Source organism: Phyllobates terribilis, unplaced genomic scaffold (genome assembly GCF_046119375.1).
Source record: "Phyllobates terribilis strain yellow unplaced genomic scaffold, ASM4611937v1 Scaffold_11__3_contigs__length_659146591, whole genome shotgun sequence".
Taxonomy (NCBI): Eukaryota; Metazoa; Chordata; class Amphibia; order Anura; family Dendrobatidae; genus Phyllobates; species Phyllobates terribilis.
Genome location: NW_027362771.1, coordinates 122,433,598 through 122,451,986, shown reverse-complemented (window position 1 = coordinate 122,451,986; position 18,389 = coordinate 122,433,598). Strand labels below are relative to the sequence as shown.

The 18,389-nt window shown below is 42.0% G+C and overlaps 1 protein-coding gene across 1 annotated transcript in view; it reads right to left on the bottom strand.

Moving 5' to 3' along the window:
• Positions 1–18,389, bottom strand: part of LOC141165727 (dynein axonemal heavy chain 3-like) — a 2,796,342-nt gene that overhangs the window by 1,209,158 nt on the left and 1,568,795 nt on the right. Inside the window, exon 42 of the mRNA XM_073651577.1 lies at positions 2,961–3,199. Coding sequence (XP_073507678.1) covers positions 2,961–3,199 — 239 coding nt within the window. The remainder of the gene's footprint in view (positions 1–2,960; positions 3,200–18,389) is intronic.

Here is an 18,389-nt window from a genome sequence, read left to right as displayed (position 1 = left end):
CTTTTGTAAATTATTCTAGCATTAGGTTAACATTGGTCTAAAGATGTCCTTACTTACCGATATAAGACATTGCGCAGGAGCTGTAATCGCTGAGGAAGGAGGACATTACCACTGAAACGCGGAGGTTATTCCCTCCCTTTTTTGGCTTTCGGGAGACCCTGTTTGCAAGTGACGTCACTCACGCCAGAGCGGTAGTATTTTATCTTGTGTCCAAGAAAGTGAGACCAGCTTGGATGCTATGGACACTATATCCCCATCTTGGACGGAGGACCTAGGTTGATTGCTATTTGTAATGTAGACACTGCCAGACTTTGCAAATCCAGACATGGAAAAAACAAAATATTATTTAAAGCGGGGCCCAAATAAGTTATCAAACCAACAAAAAATAGACCCCTAAAATATGTTTCATTAATTATATGGATTCATACATTATAGGGCTTAAAGTCTGCATAAGATAAGTATGGCTATCTATAATATATTTTATGCTGGTTGGTCTATAACTCTTGGATGTATATGTCTTTCTACATATTCCCTGACTAACATTGACCATTTGTGTACATAATTAATGGCTTCAAGGATACAGTGACTTTACTTTTTGACATATTTAGTTTTTTTGGAACATTTTTAAGTGTTATTCCAAGTATGGGTATTGTCCTAACATGTATATACGTATGTCTTAGTTTGGTACACATCCAGGGGTCTATCTTCACCATCTGTGATGCACTTTAATTGTAGTCTAGGTGTGTATTAGGGTCTTTAGAGATATCTGACATTGAGCGGGGGCATAACATCGTTAATATTAGGGTGCCAACCTCCGAGTATAGGCAGGTACACTTTCGGGATTATTAGGGATTTCAGAGTCCCCTAAACCCTATCCCGTGAATTATATATTGGACCTAATAGACTCTGTATATTTATATGGACAGACATACCTCTATAATCTTTTACTTTTAGAGTGTTTTTTCAGAGTTTTTATTGTTAATTAATAAAAGTTATATTTTAAGGGTCTATTGCTAGTTGGTTTGATAAAAAATCCAGACATTAAAGGACTGTGCACATATAAAGAGATTCTGGATCTGCACTAAACAGAGGCTTCATTTAACACAGGTACAAATTGGAGATTGTGAGACATCTGTACTTTGAACCTTTGCTAATGCCTTTATTTTCCAGTGGTTTCATATACCGATAGGCGAATTTCTGTTCCATTATTCCACATAACTTGAATATTACTGCTTCAGTTGTGTATGGTGTATATCTAACAGTATAGAAGAAATAGTTTTGTGCAAATCAGTGCAACTTCAACTATTATCATTTTTAGGTTTTAAATTAAAATTATATGTACGTTAGCGTATGTAGGTGCTTCATACCTGCAGATTATTTTCCTCAATACTTGCAGCTCGGCTACTTTTTTGCTCCCCTTTTAAGTCAGAGCTGCAACTACAGTTTAGCTACAGTTTCTGTAGGGAGACAGTGGTAGTAAAAGACACATCTACTATATTGTCTTTCACAAGACTATCACAAGTCTATCAGAGGCCCACTAGAAAGTATATGCACGGAGAGCTGATTTTCAATTAAGTAACAGGTAGCTGATCCCAACATACCAATGGAAATGAGTGATGCTATATGTTACTGTCACCCCAGCCTTATAATGATATCCTAAATTGTTTATCGCCCAATAAAAATGTAGAATACAATTAGAAAAGAAAGTGTACATACAGTGCATTACTTCCCATGTCTTAATATTTTATCAATAATAAGTATAAAGTGTAGAATTTTCAAACAGGAGGAAACTTTATATCAAACCGGTGTCCTAGTTTTCTGATGAAAATATAATTAAGCTCCTGGCGAAGTTTTCACTTTGACTATTTTACAGGCTGGGTAGTGCCAGGCTAATTACATTAACCTGCGGTAGTGGTAATTTATAGCTCAATGGTGAACTCTCCTAAGGTAACGTAATATTATTGTCAAAGGTAATCTATCTGGAAGAGTAATAGAAGGTAGGAAGTTTTGTTACATGAAACTTAACTGCCTTGAGGGTGTGCCAAACATCAAAGTAATAGGCATAGCTGCTTATTAGTATGCCCTGCATAGCTAATTTTGCGAATAACAATATAATATAGATGTAAAGATATTAGCACACAGCATAAAATACAATCTGCATGTCTGTTAGACACAGAACTACCAAATAAACAAGGTAACAGAGAATACTGCAATTATTGTACCATAATTATAGCTTGGGCAAATGCAAGGAACCTTGTTTTTTTAGAAATCCTGTGACAAGAACCTGAGTGGTTACTATGAGAAGATAGGCAACATAAAAGCGAATGTAGCCATAAAAGGCACTTCTAATAGATGTCAATATTGAACAGTAGTTTAAAGCATTTTTGTAATTATTTCGATTTTCACACCTGCCTTGTACTTCTATTTATATTAGTGAAAGATTCTAAAATCCTTGGTGCATTTCATGTACACAGTAGGTAACCCGTATTCGTAAGTAAGGAAAAAAACATCTCTTTCACACTCTAAACCTCAAAGACTTTACCTTCACCCTCCTTTTGTTGAGAAGTACACACATGCTGCTTTGATCTTACACTGACAGATGGCCCTTACGTCCTATTAAGTCACAATTTAGTGATTCATATTAATATGCCATGGACTGCGGAAAGCCCAGGACCAGATGTCTACTTATTCTCCCATGGAAAAGTATTCATAAGAAAAAGTTAAGACGACACATGCTCTCTTGAATCACATTCTATTTCCTGCTCGCTATAAATCAGAATCTTTGTAACAACAATTATAATGTAGTTTGGGTTCCTATAACAGCGTAGAAGGAAACAAATCAGATTTCATTTATACTGTCAGAGGCTGACGCTGGGTGCTTAATATTATTTTGTGGGACAATCTCTATGGAGCACATTCAGCACTATTACATAGTTGATTTTAATTAAAAGTCAGGGTACCTTTCCAGTTTTGTTAGGAAGATGTCCTGGGTCTGATTAGCTGAAACTTGCACTGAGAAGTTAATTTGACATACAACATATTTTTCTTGAGGTAAGTGTCGCAGGAAGCTGTTTGTAATAGCTGTCTTTCCCGTGCCTGTGGGGCCCACAAAAAGTAATGGCTTGTCTTGAAGCAGCAATGTCTCCAGGAAGTACATCTGCATAGCAGTCCCAGGCGTGCTCACTATAATGTCATTAAGCTGCAAGAAAAAAAGGAGAACAGGTCCCAACATTGTAAATAGAATGTTTTATTAATCGGTTTTTACTCATAAATAAACTTCTTTCAGATAAACTGGCAGAGATCCTTTCTCATTTAGACGATATTAGTTTTTGACGTTTTAGCACTTGACACTAGTAGTGAAATGAAAAGCTAATTTTAAATCCAGGGCAGATGGATGGTACAAAAGAAGTGTTATATGAATTGCAGAGTTTATCTGGGTAATAAAAGAGGAAAACAGAAATGTTTTTCACATGAATTTCATTTTTTTTATATTCAACCTTGTACATGTTAAGGGCCTTTCAAAGTTAGGCTGTGTGCTCACGATGCATTTTTTAAGCGTTTCCGCAGTGGCAAAATCGCTGCAGAAACGCTTAAAAAATGCATGCTAGAAGGCCTGCCATGTTCCCCAATGATAATCCACATGTGCTGTGCACATGGTGCGGAAATTTCCGCTGCGGATTATCATTGCGGAAAAAAAAGCAGCACTACCAATTATTTTGCGGAAGCGCGGCGTTTTCGCCACCATTGACTTTCACTGGAACGCATGGATTACGCATCACTGCATATGTACATGCGGAATCCAAGCATTTCAATGTGCGGATGGTACCCAGATCTGGAGAAGAGACTCTCCTCTGGACCCGGTTACCATAGAACCTGTAAAAAAAAAGAACAAAATAAAAAATAAACATTATACTTACCTTCTGATGGCCCGCGGTGCGCTTGTCTTCGCTTGCCGGCAGATCGCGGTGGACTGAAGGACCTGCGCTGAAGTCATTTAGTCATGTGACGGCAGGTCCTTCAGTGTACCACGAGCTGCCGGCAAGCCAGGACAGAGCGAATAAAGACTGCAGGGGCCATCGGAAGGTAAGTATAGATTTATTTTTTTATTTTTTACCATTCTTTTACGGTCACACTATATAAATCCATGCAGTTTACATGGATTTATATAGTGTGACTAAGTTGTCAAGCACTTTCCAAGTGATGCTAAAATCGCTTGGAAAGCGCTTGTCAACCTACGTGCGGAAATGCATGTGAAGAACGCTTCACATCCGCTTGTCCCTGGCAGGAAAAACGCATGTACAATCCGCATGTACAATCCGCATGTACAATCCGCATGTACAATCCGCATGTACAATCCGCATGTACAATCCGCATGCGTTTTTTCTGCCAGAGAGATGCAGAAACGCTCAGGAAAAAATCCGGTGCATTTCTGCATCGTGGGCACATAACCTTATAATTTTGATTTGCACTTTTACGATATGCTTTTAGTTAGAAAAAAAAAAAAAGATCATGGCTGAACCATTAACAGATCCTGTTTATTTCTAGAGAACACAAAATAAAAATAAAAAAATAAACAAGACTTTATTTTATCAGAATCCATCCACATTTTTTGATTAAAGGGAATCTGTGAGTAGAATTAACCCATCTAAGTCATTTACATAGACATGTAGGTCATATGAAGCTGAATAAAATGATGTCTTTATTAGTGTTGAGCCACCCCCGTAGTGTTCGGGTTCGGTTCGGTTCGTCGAACACCGGGATGTTCGAGGAACTGTTCGTCGAGCTGTTCGTCGAACACCTTAGAACACCGTCGAACACCGTTAAAACCAATGGCAGGCAAACAAAAACACATAGAAACACATAGAAAACACCTGCAAAGGTGTCCAAAAGCTGACAAACTGCTCAGAAGACACTCTCTTTAAAAAAGCCGGCCGGCAAATTCAGCAGCGGCATACACCGGTACCCGACAATTTAGAAAAGAAGGAATAGAGCATCACACATAGATTAGATAGATAGAAACATGTCAGTCACACATATAAGAAGCACAGTGACAGTGTTGGTTACTGCACTTGTCATTTAGTGTAAAGGATTTATTAAAAAAAATATTAGTGTTTTCATGCACCGTCTCTTTAAAAAAGCCGGCCGGCAATTCAGCATCTGTACCCGACAATTTAGAACAGAAAGAATAGAGCTTCACACATAGATTAGATAGATAGAAACATGTCAGTCACATATATATGAAGTACAGTGATAGTGTTGCTTACTGTACTTGTCATTTAGTGTAAAGGATTTATTTAAAAAAATAATAGTGTTTTCATGCACTGTCTCTTTAAAAAAGCCGGCCGGCAATTCAGCAGCGGTACCCGACAATTTAGAACAGAAAGATAGAGCATCACACATAGATTAGATAGATAGAAACATGTCAGTCACATATATATGAAGTACAGTGATAGTGTTGGTTACTGTACTTGTCATTTAGTATTAAAATAAAGGATTTATTATTAAAAAAATTGGCGTGGGGTTCCCCTTAATTTTAGGCTCTAGCGGAGGTTAAGCAGACGGCTGGGGCAGATGTTTGAAGCCTGGGAAGGGGGTAATACCCACGGAGCTTCCCAGGCTACTAATATCAGCCTCCAGCTGAATACATAGCCTTTACTAGCTATTAAAATGGGGGACCCCCCAAAAAAAATGACGTGGGGTCCCCCCTAATTTAATAGCTAGCAAAGGCTAGGCAGACAGCTGGGGGCTGATATTAATAGCCCAGGAAGGGAGCCATGAATATTGGCCCCCTCCCAGGCTAGAAACACCAGCCGTCAGCCGCCCCAGAAATGGCGCATTCATAGGATGCGCCAATTCTGGCACTTAGCCTCGCTCTTCCACGCTGCCCTGGTGCGGTGGCAGGGGGTAATAGGGTTGGGGTTGATGTCAGCTTATAATGCCAGCTGACATCAAGCCCAGGTTAGTAATGGAGAGGCGTCTATAAGACACCCCCATTACTAACCCCATAGTCAAAGTTAAAAAAAACACAAACACCCAGAATAAAGTCCTTTAATTGAAATAAAGACACAATCCTTTATTGTTCTAAATTAAACCATACTTACCATCACGCCCATTCCAGCTGAAGCCAACGATCTCCTGCAATAAAAGAAAAATAATAAAGCAACCTCATCCTTACCTTTCCATGGTTCCCACGACAGCTTCAGCTCTGCTACATCGAGATGACAGGCTGGACCGCAGCAGAACGCTGCCATCCAGCCTGTCATCCCGCAGACACTGAGAAGCGCAGGCTTGCTTGCGCTGCTCAGCGTCCCTCTGTGACGACATCCAGATGAGCCGAGTTCATGTCCAATGAACTCGGCTCACCTCATGCACGTCACTGACAGCGTGGGAAAATTCTCACGCTGAAGCGCTGATTGCAGGAGAATTTTCCCACGCTGTCAGTGACGTGCAGGAGGTGAGCTGAGTTCATTGGACATGAGCTCACCTCATGCACATCACTGACAGCGTGGGAGTATTCTCCTGCACTCAGCACTTCAGCGTGAGAATTTTCCCACGCTGTCAGTGACGTGCATGAGGTGAGCCGAGTTCATTGGACATGACCTCGGCTCATCTGGATGCCGTCACAGCGAGACAGTGAGGAGCGCAAGCATGCCTGCGCTTCTCAGTGTCTGCGGGATGACAGACTGGATGGCAGCGTTCTGCTGCGGTCCAGCCAGTCATCTCGATGTAGCAGAGCTGAAGCTGTCGTGGGAACCATGGAAAGGTAAGGATGAGGTTGGTTTATTATTTTTCTTTTATTGCAGGAGATCGTTGGCTTCAGCTGGAATGGGTGTGATGGTAAGTATGGTTTAATTTAGAACAATAAAGAATTGTGTCTTTATTTCAATTAAAGGACTTTATTCTGGGTGTTGTGTTTTTTTTAAATACTTTACTAGAAATTCATGGCGGTCATGTCTAATACTGGCGTGACCCCATGAATTTTGGGCTTGGGGCCAGCTGATAATACCAAGCTGGCCCTAACCCCTTTATTACCCAGTGAGCCACCGCACCAGGGCCCTGGATGAGTTGGGTACAGCGCCAGAAGATGGCGCTTCTATGAACGCGCCATTTTCCGGGGTGGCTGCGGACTGCAATTTGTAGCGGGGGGGGGCCCAGAAAGCTTGGGCCTCCCTGCGCTGCAGATTCCAGCCCCCAGCTGCCTAGTTGTACCTGGCTGGACACAAAAATAGGGCGAAGCCCCACGTACTTTTTTTTTAATTATTTCATGAAATTCATGAAATAATTAAGAAAAAAAGGCCTTCCCTATATTGTTGTGTCCGGCCAGGTACAAATAGGCAGCTGGTGGTTGGGGGCAGCCCGTTCCTGCCTGCTGTACCTGGCTGGACACAAATATAGTGCGAAGCCCCACTTCAATTTTTTTTAATTATTTCATGAAATTCATGAAATAATTAAGAAAAAAAGGGCTTCCCTATATTGTTGTGTCCGGCCAGGTACAAATAGGCAGCTGGTGGATGGGGGCAGCCCGTTCCTGCCTGCTGTACCTGGCTGGACACAAATATAGTGCGAAGCCCCACTTCAATTTTTTTAAATTATTTCAGGAAATTCATGAAATAATTAAGAAAAAAAGGGCTTCCCTATATTGTTGTGTCCGGCCAGGTACAAATAGGCAGCTGGTGGATGGGGGCAGCCCGTTCCTGCCTGCTGTACCTGGCTGGACACAAATATAGTGCGAAGCCCCACTTCAATTTTTTTAAATTATTTCAGGAAATTCATGAAATAATTTAAAAAAAATTGACGTGGGGCTTCGCACTATATTTGTGTCCAGCCAGGTACAGCAGGCAGGAACGGGCTGCCCCCATCCACCAGCTGCCTATTTGTACCTGGCCGGACACAACAATATAGGGAAGCCCTTTTTTCTTAATTATTTCATGAAATAATTTAAAAAAAATTGACGTGGGGCTTCGCCCTGTTTTTGTGTCCAGCCAGGTACAACTAGGCAGCTGGGGGCTGGAATCCGCAGCGCAGGGAGGCCCAAGCTTTCTGGGCCACCCCCGCTGCAAATTGCAGTCCGCAGCCACCCCGGAAAATGGCGCGTTCATAGAAGCGCCATCTTCTGGCGCTGTACCCAACTCATCCAGGGCCCTGATGCGGTGGCTCACTGGGTAATAAAGGGGTTAGGGCCAGCTTGGCATTATCAGCTGGCCCTAAGCCCGAAATTCATGGGGTCACGCCAATATTAGACATGACCACCATGAATTTCTAGTAAAGTATTTAAAAAAAACACAACACCCAGAAAAAAGTCCTTTAATTGAAATAAACACACAATTCTTTATTGTTCTAAATTAAACCATACTTACCATCACGCCCATTCCAGCTGAAGCCAACGATCTCCTGAAATAAAAGAAAAATAATAAAGCAACATCATCCTTACCTTTCCATGGTTCCCATGACAGCTTCAGCTCTGCTACATCGAGATGACAGGCTGGACCGCAGCAGAACGCTGCCATCCTGCCTGTCATCCCGCAGACACTGAGAAGCGCAGGCTTGCTTGCGCTCCACAGTGTCTCTCTGTGAGGGCATCCAGATGAGCCGAGTTAATGTCCAATGAACTCGGCTCACCTCATGCACGTCACTGACAGCGTGGGAAAATTCTCCTGCACTCACCGCTTCAGCGTGGGAGAATTCTCACACTGAAGCGCTGAGTGCAGGAGAATTCTCCCACGCTGTCAGTGACGTGCAGGAGGTGAGCTGAGTTCATTGGACATGAGCTCACCTTATGCACGTCACTGACAGCGTGGGAAAATTCTCCTGCACTCAGCGCTTCAGCGGGAGAATTCTCACGCTGAAGCACTGAGTGCAGGAGAATTCTCCCACGCTGTCAGTGACGTGCAGGAGGTGAGCTGAGTTCATTGGACATGAACTCGGCTCATCTGGATGTCGTCACAGAGAGACGCTGAGCAGCGCAAGTAAGCCTGCGCTTCTCAGTGTCTGCGGGATGAGAGGCTGGATGGCAGCGTTCTGCTGCGGTCCAGCCTGTCATCTCGATGTAGCAGAGCTGAAGCTGTCGTGGGAACCATGGAAAGGTAAGGATGAGGTTGCTTTATTATTTTTCTTTTATTGCAGGAGATCGTTGGCTTCAGCTGGAATGGGCGTGACGGTAAGTATGGTTTAATTTAGAACAATAAAGGATTGTGTCTTTATTTCAATTAAAGGACTTTATTCTGGGTGTTTGTGTTTTTTTTAACTTTGACTATGGGGTTAGTAATGGGGGTGTCTTATAGACGCCTCTCCATTACTAACCTGGGCTTGATGTCAGCTGGCATTATAAGCTGACATCAACCCCAACCCTATTACCCCCTGCCACCGCACCAGGGCAGCGTGGAAGAGCGAGGCTAAGTGCCAGAATTGGCGCATCCTATGAATGCGCCATTTCTGGGGCGGCTGACGGCTGGTGTTTCTAGCCTGGGAGGGGGCCAATATTCATGGCTCCCTTCCTGGGCTATTAATATCAGCCCCCAGCTGTCTGCCTAGCCTTTGCTAGCTATTAAATTAGGGGGGACCCCACGTCATTTTTTTTGGGGGGTCCCCCATTTTAATAGCTAGTAAAGGCTATGTATTCAGCTGGGGGCTGATATTAGTAGCCTGGGAAGCTCCGTGGGTATTACCCCCTTCCCAGGCTTCAAACATCTGCCCCAGCCGTCTGCTTAACCTCCGCTAGAGCCTAAAATTAAGGGGAACCCACGCCATTTTTTTTAATAATAAATCCTTTATTTTAATACTAAATGACAAGTACAGTAACCAACACTATCACTGTACTTCATATATATGTGACTGACATGTTTCTATCTATCTAATCTATGTGTGAAGCTCTATTCTGTCTGTTATAAATTGTCGGGTACCGCTGCTGAATTGCCGGCCGGCTTTCTTAAAGAGACGGTGCATGAAAACACTATTATTTTTTTTGATAAATCCTTTACGCTAAATGACAAGTACAGTAAGCAACACTGTCACTGTACTTCATATATATGTGACTGACATGTTTCTATCTATCTAATCTATGTGTGAAGCTCTATTCTTTCGGTTCTAAATTGTCGGGTACCGGTGTATGCCGCTGCTGAATTGCCGGCTTTTCATGTTTCACTGTTGACACTGTTCCCATCGATTTGGGCAATCACTGTAATGCCACAACCACCATGGCTGTGGCATTACAGTGAGTGACAGACAATCCCTGCATGATTGGTGCTCTAAATAGCGCCAGACATGCAGGACAAGCTTTTGGTGCACGAACAGTTATCGAACATAACCTCGAACAGCCGAATTTTTTGCAAATCGTTCGGGTTCGTCGAACAACTCGAACACCGCCCAAAACAGCTCGAATTTGAGATTGGCGAACAGTTCTAGTCGAACACCGCTCATCTCTAGTCTTTATATGTGTAAAATGATGGCTTGTTCCACAGAAATCAACATTTCTTGATTACAAACACATTTTCAGCAGCATTTTCCCTCTCATAGTACTGCCAGATCTGCTACAGAACTGTGCCTGATTATAGCTAACCCACTACAGCATAGTTGAACCTTGTCTCATTGCAATCACAACAAGCATATTTGCAATTGTCTCATGTTAGCTATGTTGTACTGCCCTTCCCTCACAATGGCTGCCTTTGAGATGGAAGCCAAAGCACTGTGAGAGGACAAATGCAGAGGCAAATGTTTTTGCAATGAGACAAACTTCACTTCTGGTGTACTATGTAAGCTTTGATCTCACTGCAGAGCAGTGTGTGAGTATGAGAGCAATGTGTCAGTCATTACATATCTCACACTGGAAAAGCCCCATTTTACATAAATAAGATCTTGAGGCAGATTCTCAGAGAGATCTGTGTGAGGCCCATAGAACTTAACAGCTCATTTGCATTTAGGAAAAAATGTGAATTTCACAGGTATAAAACATCGGATTGCAGACATCACAGTACCATCTTATTCAACTTTTCATGACCTGCATGCCCATATAGAAACCTTTGTAGTGTTGATACTATTGACAGATTCCTTTTAAAACAGGTAATAAAAAATGTACCCTTTCATTAAAATATTTCAACTATATATATATATATATATATATATATATATATATATATATATATATATATATATAGGTGTATATATATACATGATTTGTCATCCCACAACCAACAAAGGCAGCACACTTTTTTGTGACACACAAGCTTTGGTTTCACAATTTTGGTTTCCTAGTAAAATTAGGACAGAGGGTTTTTACACTATTTTCAGAGTGTGAAGAATAAGAAAAGAGACTGTTATAAAAGTGCTGCTGCTACAGTATAACGCTGATCAACCAATTCATAATGACACACAGAGTGGCTATGCAGGTTCAGCACCTCCCTATCACTTGAGTCTTTGAATTATTATTTACAGACTGAGACTAAGACTGTCATTTTCAGTGTAGTTCAGCACTGCAGTAGTACACCACAATCAGATTAGGCATTTTTCTGTCCCGATGTAGAATAAATTGTTTATTCTGACCTCCTATCCCTATGGTGTAAAAGTTTAAAATTGCACTGCTTGACCCTCATATTTCAAATCTCAAAGTGTTAGAATTTGCGGGGACCTGGGAATTTGAGAAAATTCTACTCAAAGTTGATACTCTATGGATCGATCCATTTATCTCTATTACTATTCATTTATAATGTTGAGGTCACTGACATAAGGCTGTGTTTGCATTATAAAGTTTAAAATGGGTTGGATACAATCCTAAGAAAGCTCAGAGTGTTACACATGTCTTTTCAGGGCAATTGGTAGCTTTGCAGTTTTACAAATCTATTTTTTGGAAGAGTTTATTGAAGCTGGAGAATTTGAATTTCAAAATATCTACTCATTTCAAATGTTCAACTGTTCTTTTTACTGTGTGAACTATAGTCTAAAATACTGTGACTTATCATGCCATTACTTCAGTTCTCTACCCAATCAGAGCTTTCCTCCACAGTGTGTCCTGCTCCATTTATCACAAGCGTCATCAACTGGTAAGATCTGCATTGTTTTTCTTTTATGAAATGTTGTAAGAAAAGTAAAAATTAAAGATGAATTTAGTTACCTCAGTAGCTATTTGCAATACTTAGTAGCATTGTTGTGCATGCCGAGCTCTAAGCTATTTTTATTATATCCTATTAAAACAAATGAGTCACACCTCAGTTATAAACTGTCATAATACTTACAATGGCTTTAGCATTAAAGCTATAGGCTATAATGCATATATACATTATACCATGCAGTATTCATTGGCTAGCTGAAAGAGGAATCAAGCTCTGTTATCTTACCACTTCAGGCTTTGACAAGAGAGCTAGTAATAGTAAATGTTAGAATCTGAGTACAAATTTCTAAGATCAAGTTCCCAAAACGTTTTCTATATACGCCAAATATATCTTTGACATTTGAACCAATGGAAAAGCCATGATAACCATACAGTTACATTCTTCATCCATAGGCTCTATTTTAAAACATCATACAATTCAAAAAAATACCACAATGCACATGCTCAGTGGATGCCCACATTTAGAAATTTGCTAGGTTCATAGAGGCTGATAAACCCACTCAACCTATGCATGTGTCGAATAAAGAGGCCAAATCTGGTGTGCAAATAGCCTGACATACAGCCATAGCATTAGCAAAGCTAAACCTGCTTCTTAGAGAGTAAATTAACTTGCAATTAATAGTGGATTTGTTCTAGATTGTTGTTAAAACTGGTGTTTTGAGTTGTTACTTTTTAAGCCCTTAATGAGTTATCAGAATGGAGAAGAAGGCGAGTTTAAGAAAGGTCTGGACCCAGGGTGCATTTAGGCATTTAAGAGTATTCAACTTCAGATGCAGTGCAGTATGAATCTTAATATCAGGAAGAATTTTTCTTTTAGGTTTTTCATTTAAATCACAGTGCCCCATTAGTAAATGTGTGTTTTAGAACAGGCAATTAACTTTGTTGATTTTCTAAATGAAGTTGATCTCAAAAGAGGATGCTCAATTTTAAAGAATTAAAGAATAAAGCCATCCATCTGTCATAGGCTTGTATTCACCCTCATAAATTCATCATTATAAGCCAACGTCTTGAAAGTAAAGTAATAAATATTCTCACAGCTTCAAATCTTTCTTAAACTTAATGTTTGATGTTATTCAGGCACTGTGAAATATTCCAATTAACCCAAGAAACCGAGGGTCCCCTTTAAAAGGATAATAGTAAGAATGGCAAAAGTTCATTTTCTAATAGCTAGATAGATAGATGGATAGATAGAAATGCAATAGAGATTATTACTTTATAGAAGTTATATACTTTGTAGAAGTGTAGCTTGAAGCTCCTAAATTCCAATGCAAAATCTGTAAACGGACCCTTATCTACTTTGTGCTTTTTATAATACTGGGACAAAGGGGCATTTGCGATCCCTCAGACAGGATGGTCTGAGTATGACTGCACAAATAATTACTGTGCAAATAATTTCTCATAGGTCTTCTGAATCATACACTAAAGCCATCCATCACCATGTGACTGACAAGTGACTATCCATTTCTCATGTATGGTCACCTTACCTGGTGGCCTCTGGTTGCCTCCTGGATTCCTCTGCTCAGACTAGCATTCTGTTCTTTCTGCTTCTAAGATGGTCACAACAGTGACATTTGGAATGTAGCATTGATTTTAAACCATGTCTTCCCTGTCTGTCCTATTGCACAGTACATGAAAAGCCAGGGAAGCCATGGTTTGATCTTACCACTGCACTACTCATTCCAATGTGGTAACCATATTGGAAGTAGGAGGAACGGTATGCCAGTCTGAGCAGAGGTGGCTGTGGAAGGCAGGGTGATTAAACCTAAGAAATATATAATCACTTTCAGCTCCAGGGTAAATGGTTGTATTCCATTTTCATTAGAAGCACTATTTTGTGAATATGGTCTCATTTATGGCAAGTGATGAATTATGTGATGATTTTATCTTTATGCTGTGGCAAGCAGGACATAATGAGAATACATTAAAGAGAAGTTCCCAGTAAATACTTTTATAATAAGGGATGATGGGTCCTGCATTTCTAATGAGAACCGGGGTCCCCAAGTTTCCTGGGTGATGGTGCATTTTATTGACCATTGCTTTACTTTAAGGAATTGGACAAAATTCCTATCTACATCAGTCCTGTAGAAATGAATAGATTAGTAGTCATTTATGTACACTACCACTCTGTTCAATCAAGGAATTTTGGGATCCCTATTCTCCAGATAAGTAGTTGGCCCAGGGTTTGGACCCCCAGCAAGCAAACATTTATTACTTATCCTGTGGAAAGGATAGGTGGCAGTGGCACATTATGATTTTGAAATATGGTGCATGTACTTATCTACAATTTTTTCCAGGAGTAGGTCACCATTATTAAGCAAGCATCTAAAAACTAGACAAGTGCTTAAAATATGCTGCAAGAGTGGCATTTTTTTCGACTAGGATAGACTGCATGTTTATCACAGTGTTTGTACCCTTAGAATATATTTATCTCTATTTCTCCTTCTGTGTATGTATACACCTTATTAACTTAAAAATTATACCAAAAACTGAAAAATTTGCTACAATTTGAAGAATCATCAATGACGATCTACAGTGTGCGAAAATTGACTCAATTTACCTGATACATACCATTTCCCCAATAGCATCATTCAGGCAGGAGATGAAACTAGCTTGAGGGCAGATACTTTATTTGCCTACAGCTAGAGTTGTTGTCATTCTTTAGCAAATATGACATAAAAAATGATCTCTTATTGGTGCCCAAAGTATAATCTAAAAAAAGACCTAATTTCTGTAGAGAAGTTTTGGAAACCAGGGGAAGAGAAACTGTAAATCGCCTCTGGCAAGACACTCAAATTGAGGTTACATTGACAGAACTAATTTTAAAGTTTAAACATCACTGTATAAGTTGACATAAATCTATTGGTGAAAATGCACTTTCTCAAGTAACTCATAAATTCTTATTACCCTCAACATGTTTATATTTGCATATGAGAGACATTGTCTGAAAGTCCAGCACAGACTTTATGCTAAAAATAGATCACATAGACAGATAGATTATAGATAATGTGACCGGGTCACTGGAAATGTATGTGAGGGGAGATATATATCACGAAGATTGCCATTTTCCATGATGTGAAACCTAGAAGTTTCTCTCCAGCATCTTATGTGCTGAGGGGTTGGGTTTTTTGTGAGCAGGTGTAAGAGATGGGCGGGACGCCTACTCACCACATCTCCACCTCAAGGGTGTTGTTGGGCATGTTAAATATCCAGCCACTGAGTTTTTTTTCTGTCTGTATGTTGGAGGCAAGGATGTCTCCAGTCTGGAGCTCCAGTGGGAGCTGAACTTCATGGTATCCTGAGCGGGCGAATGCCGCAGGCATGTGTAATCTGCTATAAGTTATCATTTGTTTTTCCCGCTATGCCAGAAAGGCCATGTTTATTTTCTTGAATCTGCAGTTTTTTATGACGCTGTGTTAAAATAAACAATCTGAATAAAACGTTCCTGTGTCTACCTTTGAGAGCAGCTGAGTGAGTCAATCTACTACACTGGGTGTTTCAAAAGCGTGCATCATTCCAGGAACACATATAGCTGTTACAGGAAACGTTATATGTCATGGGTGAAGGCCGCAAGCCAAAAAAGGACGTCCGGCAGCATGGAGGACATAATTAAGAACTTGGTCCAGTCACAGAAGGAGATGAACAGGCTGTTTCTACAGCAAATACAACAGCACCAGCAGGAGCAGCAGATGCAGTTTCTGGTGACTTCCACATCCAGAAGGCGGTAAGATGGGCCATGCAGAACATGACGTCCGGGGATGATGTGAAAACCTTTCTAACAGTTTTCGAGAAGGTGGTTGATTGGGAGAAACTTCCGCCAGAGCAGTGGGTGGAGATGCTGGTGCCATATTTGACGGAGGAGCCTCAAAAAGCATATTATGACTAAGCACTACAGGATGCCAAGGAATAGGACAAGTTAAAAACTGAAATCTTGGTACGCCTATGAGTGACTATGTTGGTGAGAGCCCAACTAGGCCACCACTAGGCGTATGCTGGCGATAAACCCCCTCACTCGCAGATGTTTGACATGTTACATCTAGTCCAAAAGTGGTTGCAGCCAGAGTCTTCCACTCCTGCCTAGATGGTCAAGCGTGTGGTGATGGACAGATTCTTCCACTACCTTCCCTGGCCAGTGCAGACCTGGGTTGCCCAGGGCAACCCTCGGAATGCAAATGACCTCGTTGGCCTAGTAGAGAGGTACCAGATTGTAGAGATCCCGCAGGAAATTGTACATTGTCACTTCCCCATACTGAAATACTCAAAGGGGGGGGGGCACCACAGGGGGAGTCTAGAGCCACAAAGAGAGGGGGCATCCCAATCCTGCTTAGGGTTCCTCAAAGGCTGTTAAGGATGTGGTCTGTTGACAGTGTCACTATCCTGGACACATAGCTGTCCAGTGTCATATGTCCCCTGAACCAATGGACTGCAGCCTAGGCGGTGTTGTTCCTATTACGCCTATCCAGCCTGTAGTGTGGACTGTCAACTCGACAAGGGGCCTCAGCCATGTGCCATATCAATTAATGGGGTAATGGTGCTTGGACTATTGGACTCGGGAAGTCTGGTGACCATGATCAGTGCTACACTTCCCCACCAGTTGATCCTGCTAAATCTGTGTGTGTACTCTGCATACATGGAGATGCCAAAGACTACCCTGTGACCCGAGTAACCATGGGACCTGACTGTGGTGCACAGTCCCATGAAGTTGGGGGAGTCAATGACTTGATACATCTGGACATATTGGGGCGGGATTTTGCCTTGTTTTAGGATTTGTGGAAAAACTGGGTCTTACCAAGTGTCTCAGACAGACCAAAGCCAGATCCCTTGGGAAGAAACTCCATCGAAGACAAAGATGGAGGAGTTTCCACTGTGTGTCCTTGTCGTGGAGGAGGAAGAGATGGTGACCTAGGAGCCCAACCTCCCTGAGTTAGAAGGGTTCGGAGAGAACTTTGGGACTGCTCAAATTATGGACCTTATCTTAAAGAGGGCATTTGACAATGTTCCGTCTGTAACGGGGCTGCTCAAGAGCCGGGGGCAGACACCAGGTTCCCAAACTTTGCTGTTAATGGAGAGTTATTATATTGGTCAACCAAACTGAGGGGAGGTGAGATAGTGGAGCAGCTGTTAGTTCCAGGACCCTACTGACGGAGGGCTTTAGACATGGCCTATTCGCATGTTTTGGGGGGACACCTTGTTGTAGAGAAAACTCAGGAGAGGATAATGTGGAGGTTCTATTGGCCCGAATGTTTAGGAGATCCTAAATAATTGTAGGTCCTGCCCCAACTGATAGATAGCTGCTCCCTCTTCTCACTTCCGAAGTCCCCTAGTCCTGTTACCTGTGATAGAGGTCCCATTTGAGAGGATTGCCATGGACCTGGTAGGTACCTTAATTAAGTCTGCATGGGGGCATCAATACATCCTAGTGGTCATGGACTATGCGACGCAGTACCCAGAAGTGGTACCACTAAGGAACTCTTCTGCCAAGAGTATAGCCTGGGAACTTGTCTATATTTTTTCCAGGATGGGCCTGCCAAAGGAGATCGTGACAGAACAGGGAACCCCCTTTATGAGCAAGATGATGAAGGAGCTGTGTAAGGTCCTCCAGATGGCCCAGCTGCGAACCTCAGTCTACCATCCCCAGACAGACGGCCTAGTAGAGCGTTTAAATAAGACCATAAAGGCCATGCTCACAAAGGTCATTGAGAAGGATGGTCGAGACTGGGACTATCTACTTCCGTTTTTGCTCTTCTCCATCAGAGAAGTCCCTCAAGCCTCCATGGGCTTCTGTCTGTTTGAGCTCCTGTATGGTCGACATCCGCAAGGGCTCCTGGATATCGCCAAGGAAACCTGGGAAGCTGAGGTCACATCCCACTGGAGCATCATAGAGCACGTCGCCCAGTTTCAGGAGAGAATAGCGAAAGGGATGCCTATCATGAAGGCACATCTTCTTCAGGCACAGGAGACACAGGCAAGGGTATATAACCGATTAGCAAGGCTGAGGCAGTTTCAGCCTGGGGATCGCATGCTGGTGCTTATCCCTATGGTTGAGAGCAAGTTCCTAGCCAAGTGGCAAGGCCCATATGAGCTGGTGGAAAAACTGGGTGAGGTTAATTACTAGGTCCACCAGCCAGGCCGAAGGAAGCCACACCAAGTATACCACGTGAATTTGCTCAAGCCGTGGCGCGATCAGGAAACTCTGAATCTCCTTGCCTTGGAGTCAGTCCCGAAGCCAAAGTGGAGGATGTCACGATTGCTGAGACTCTTTCGCCGGCCCACAAGCAACAGTGTCGAGAAC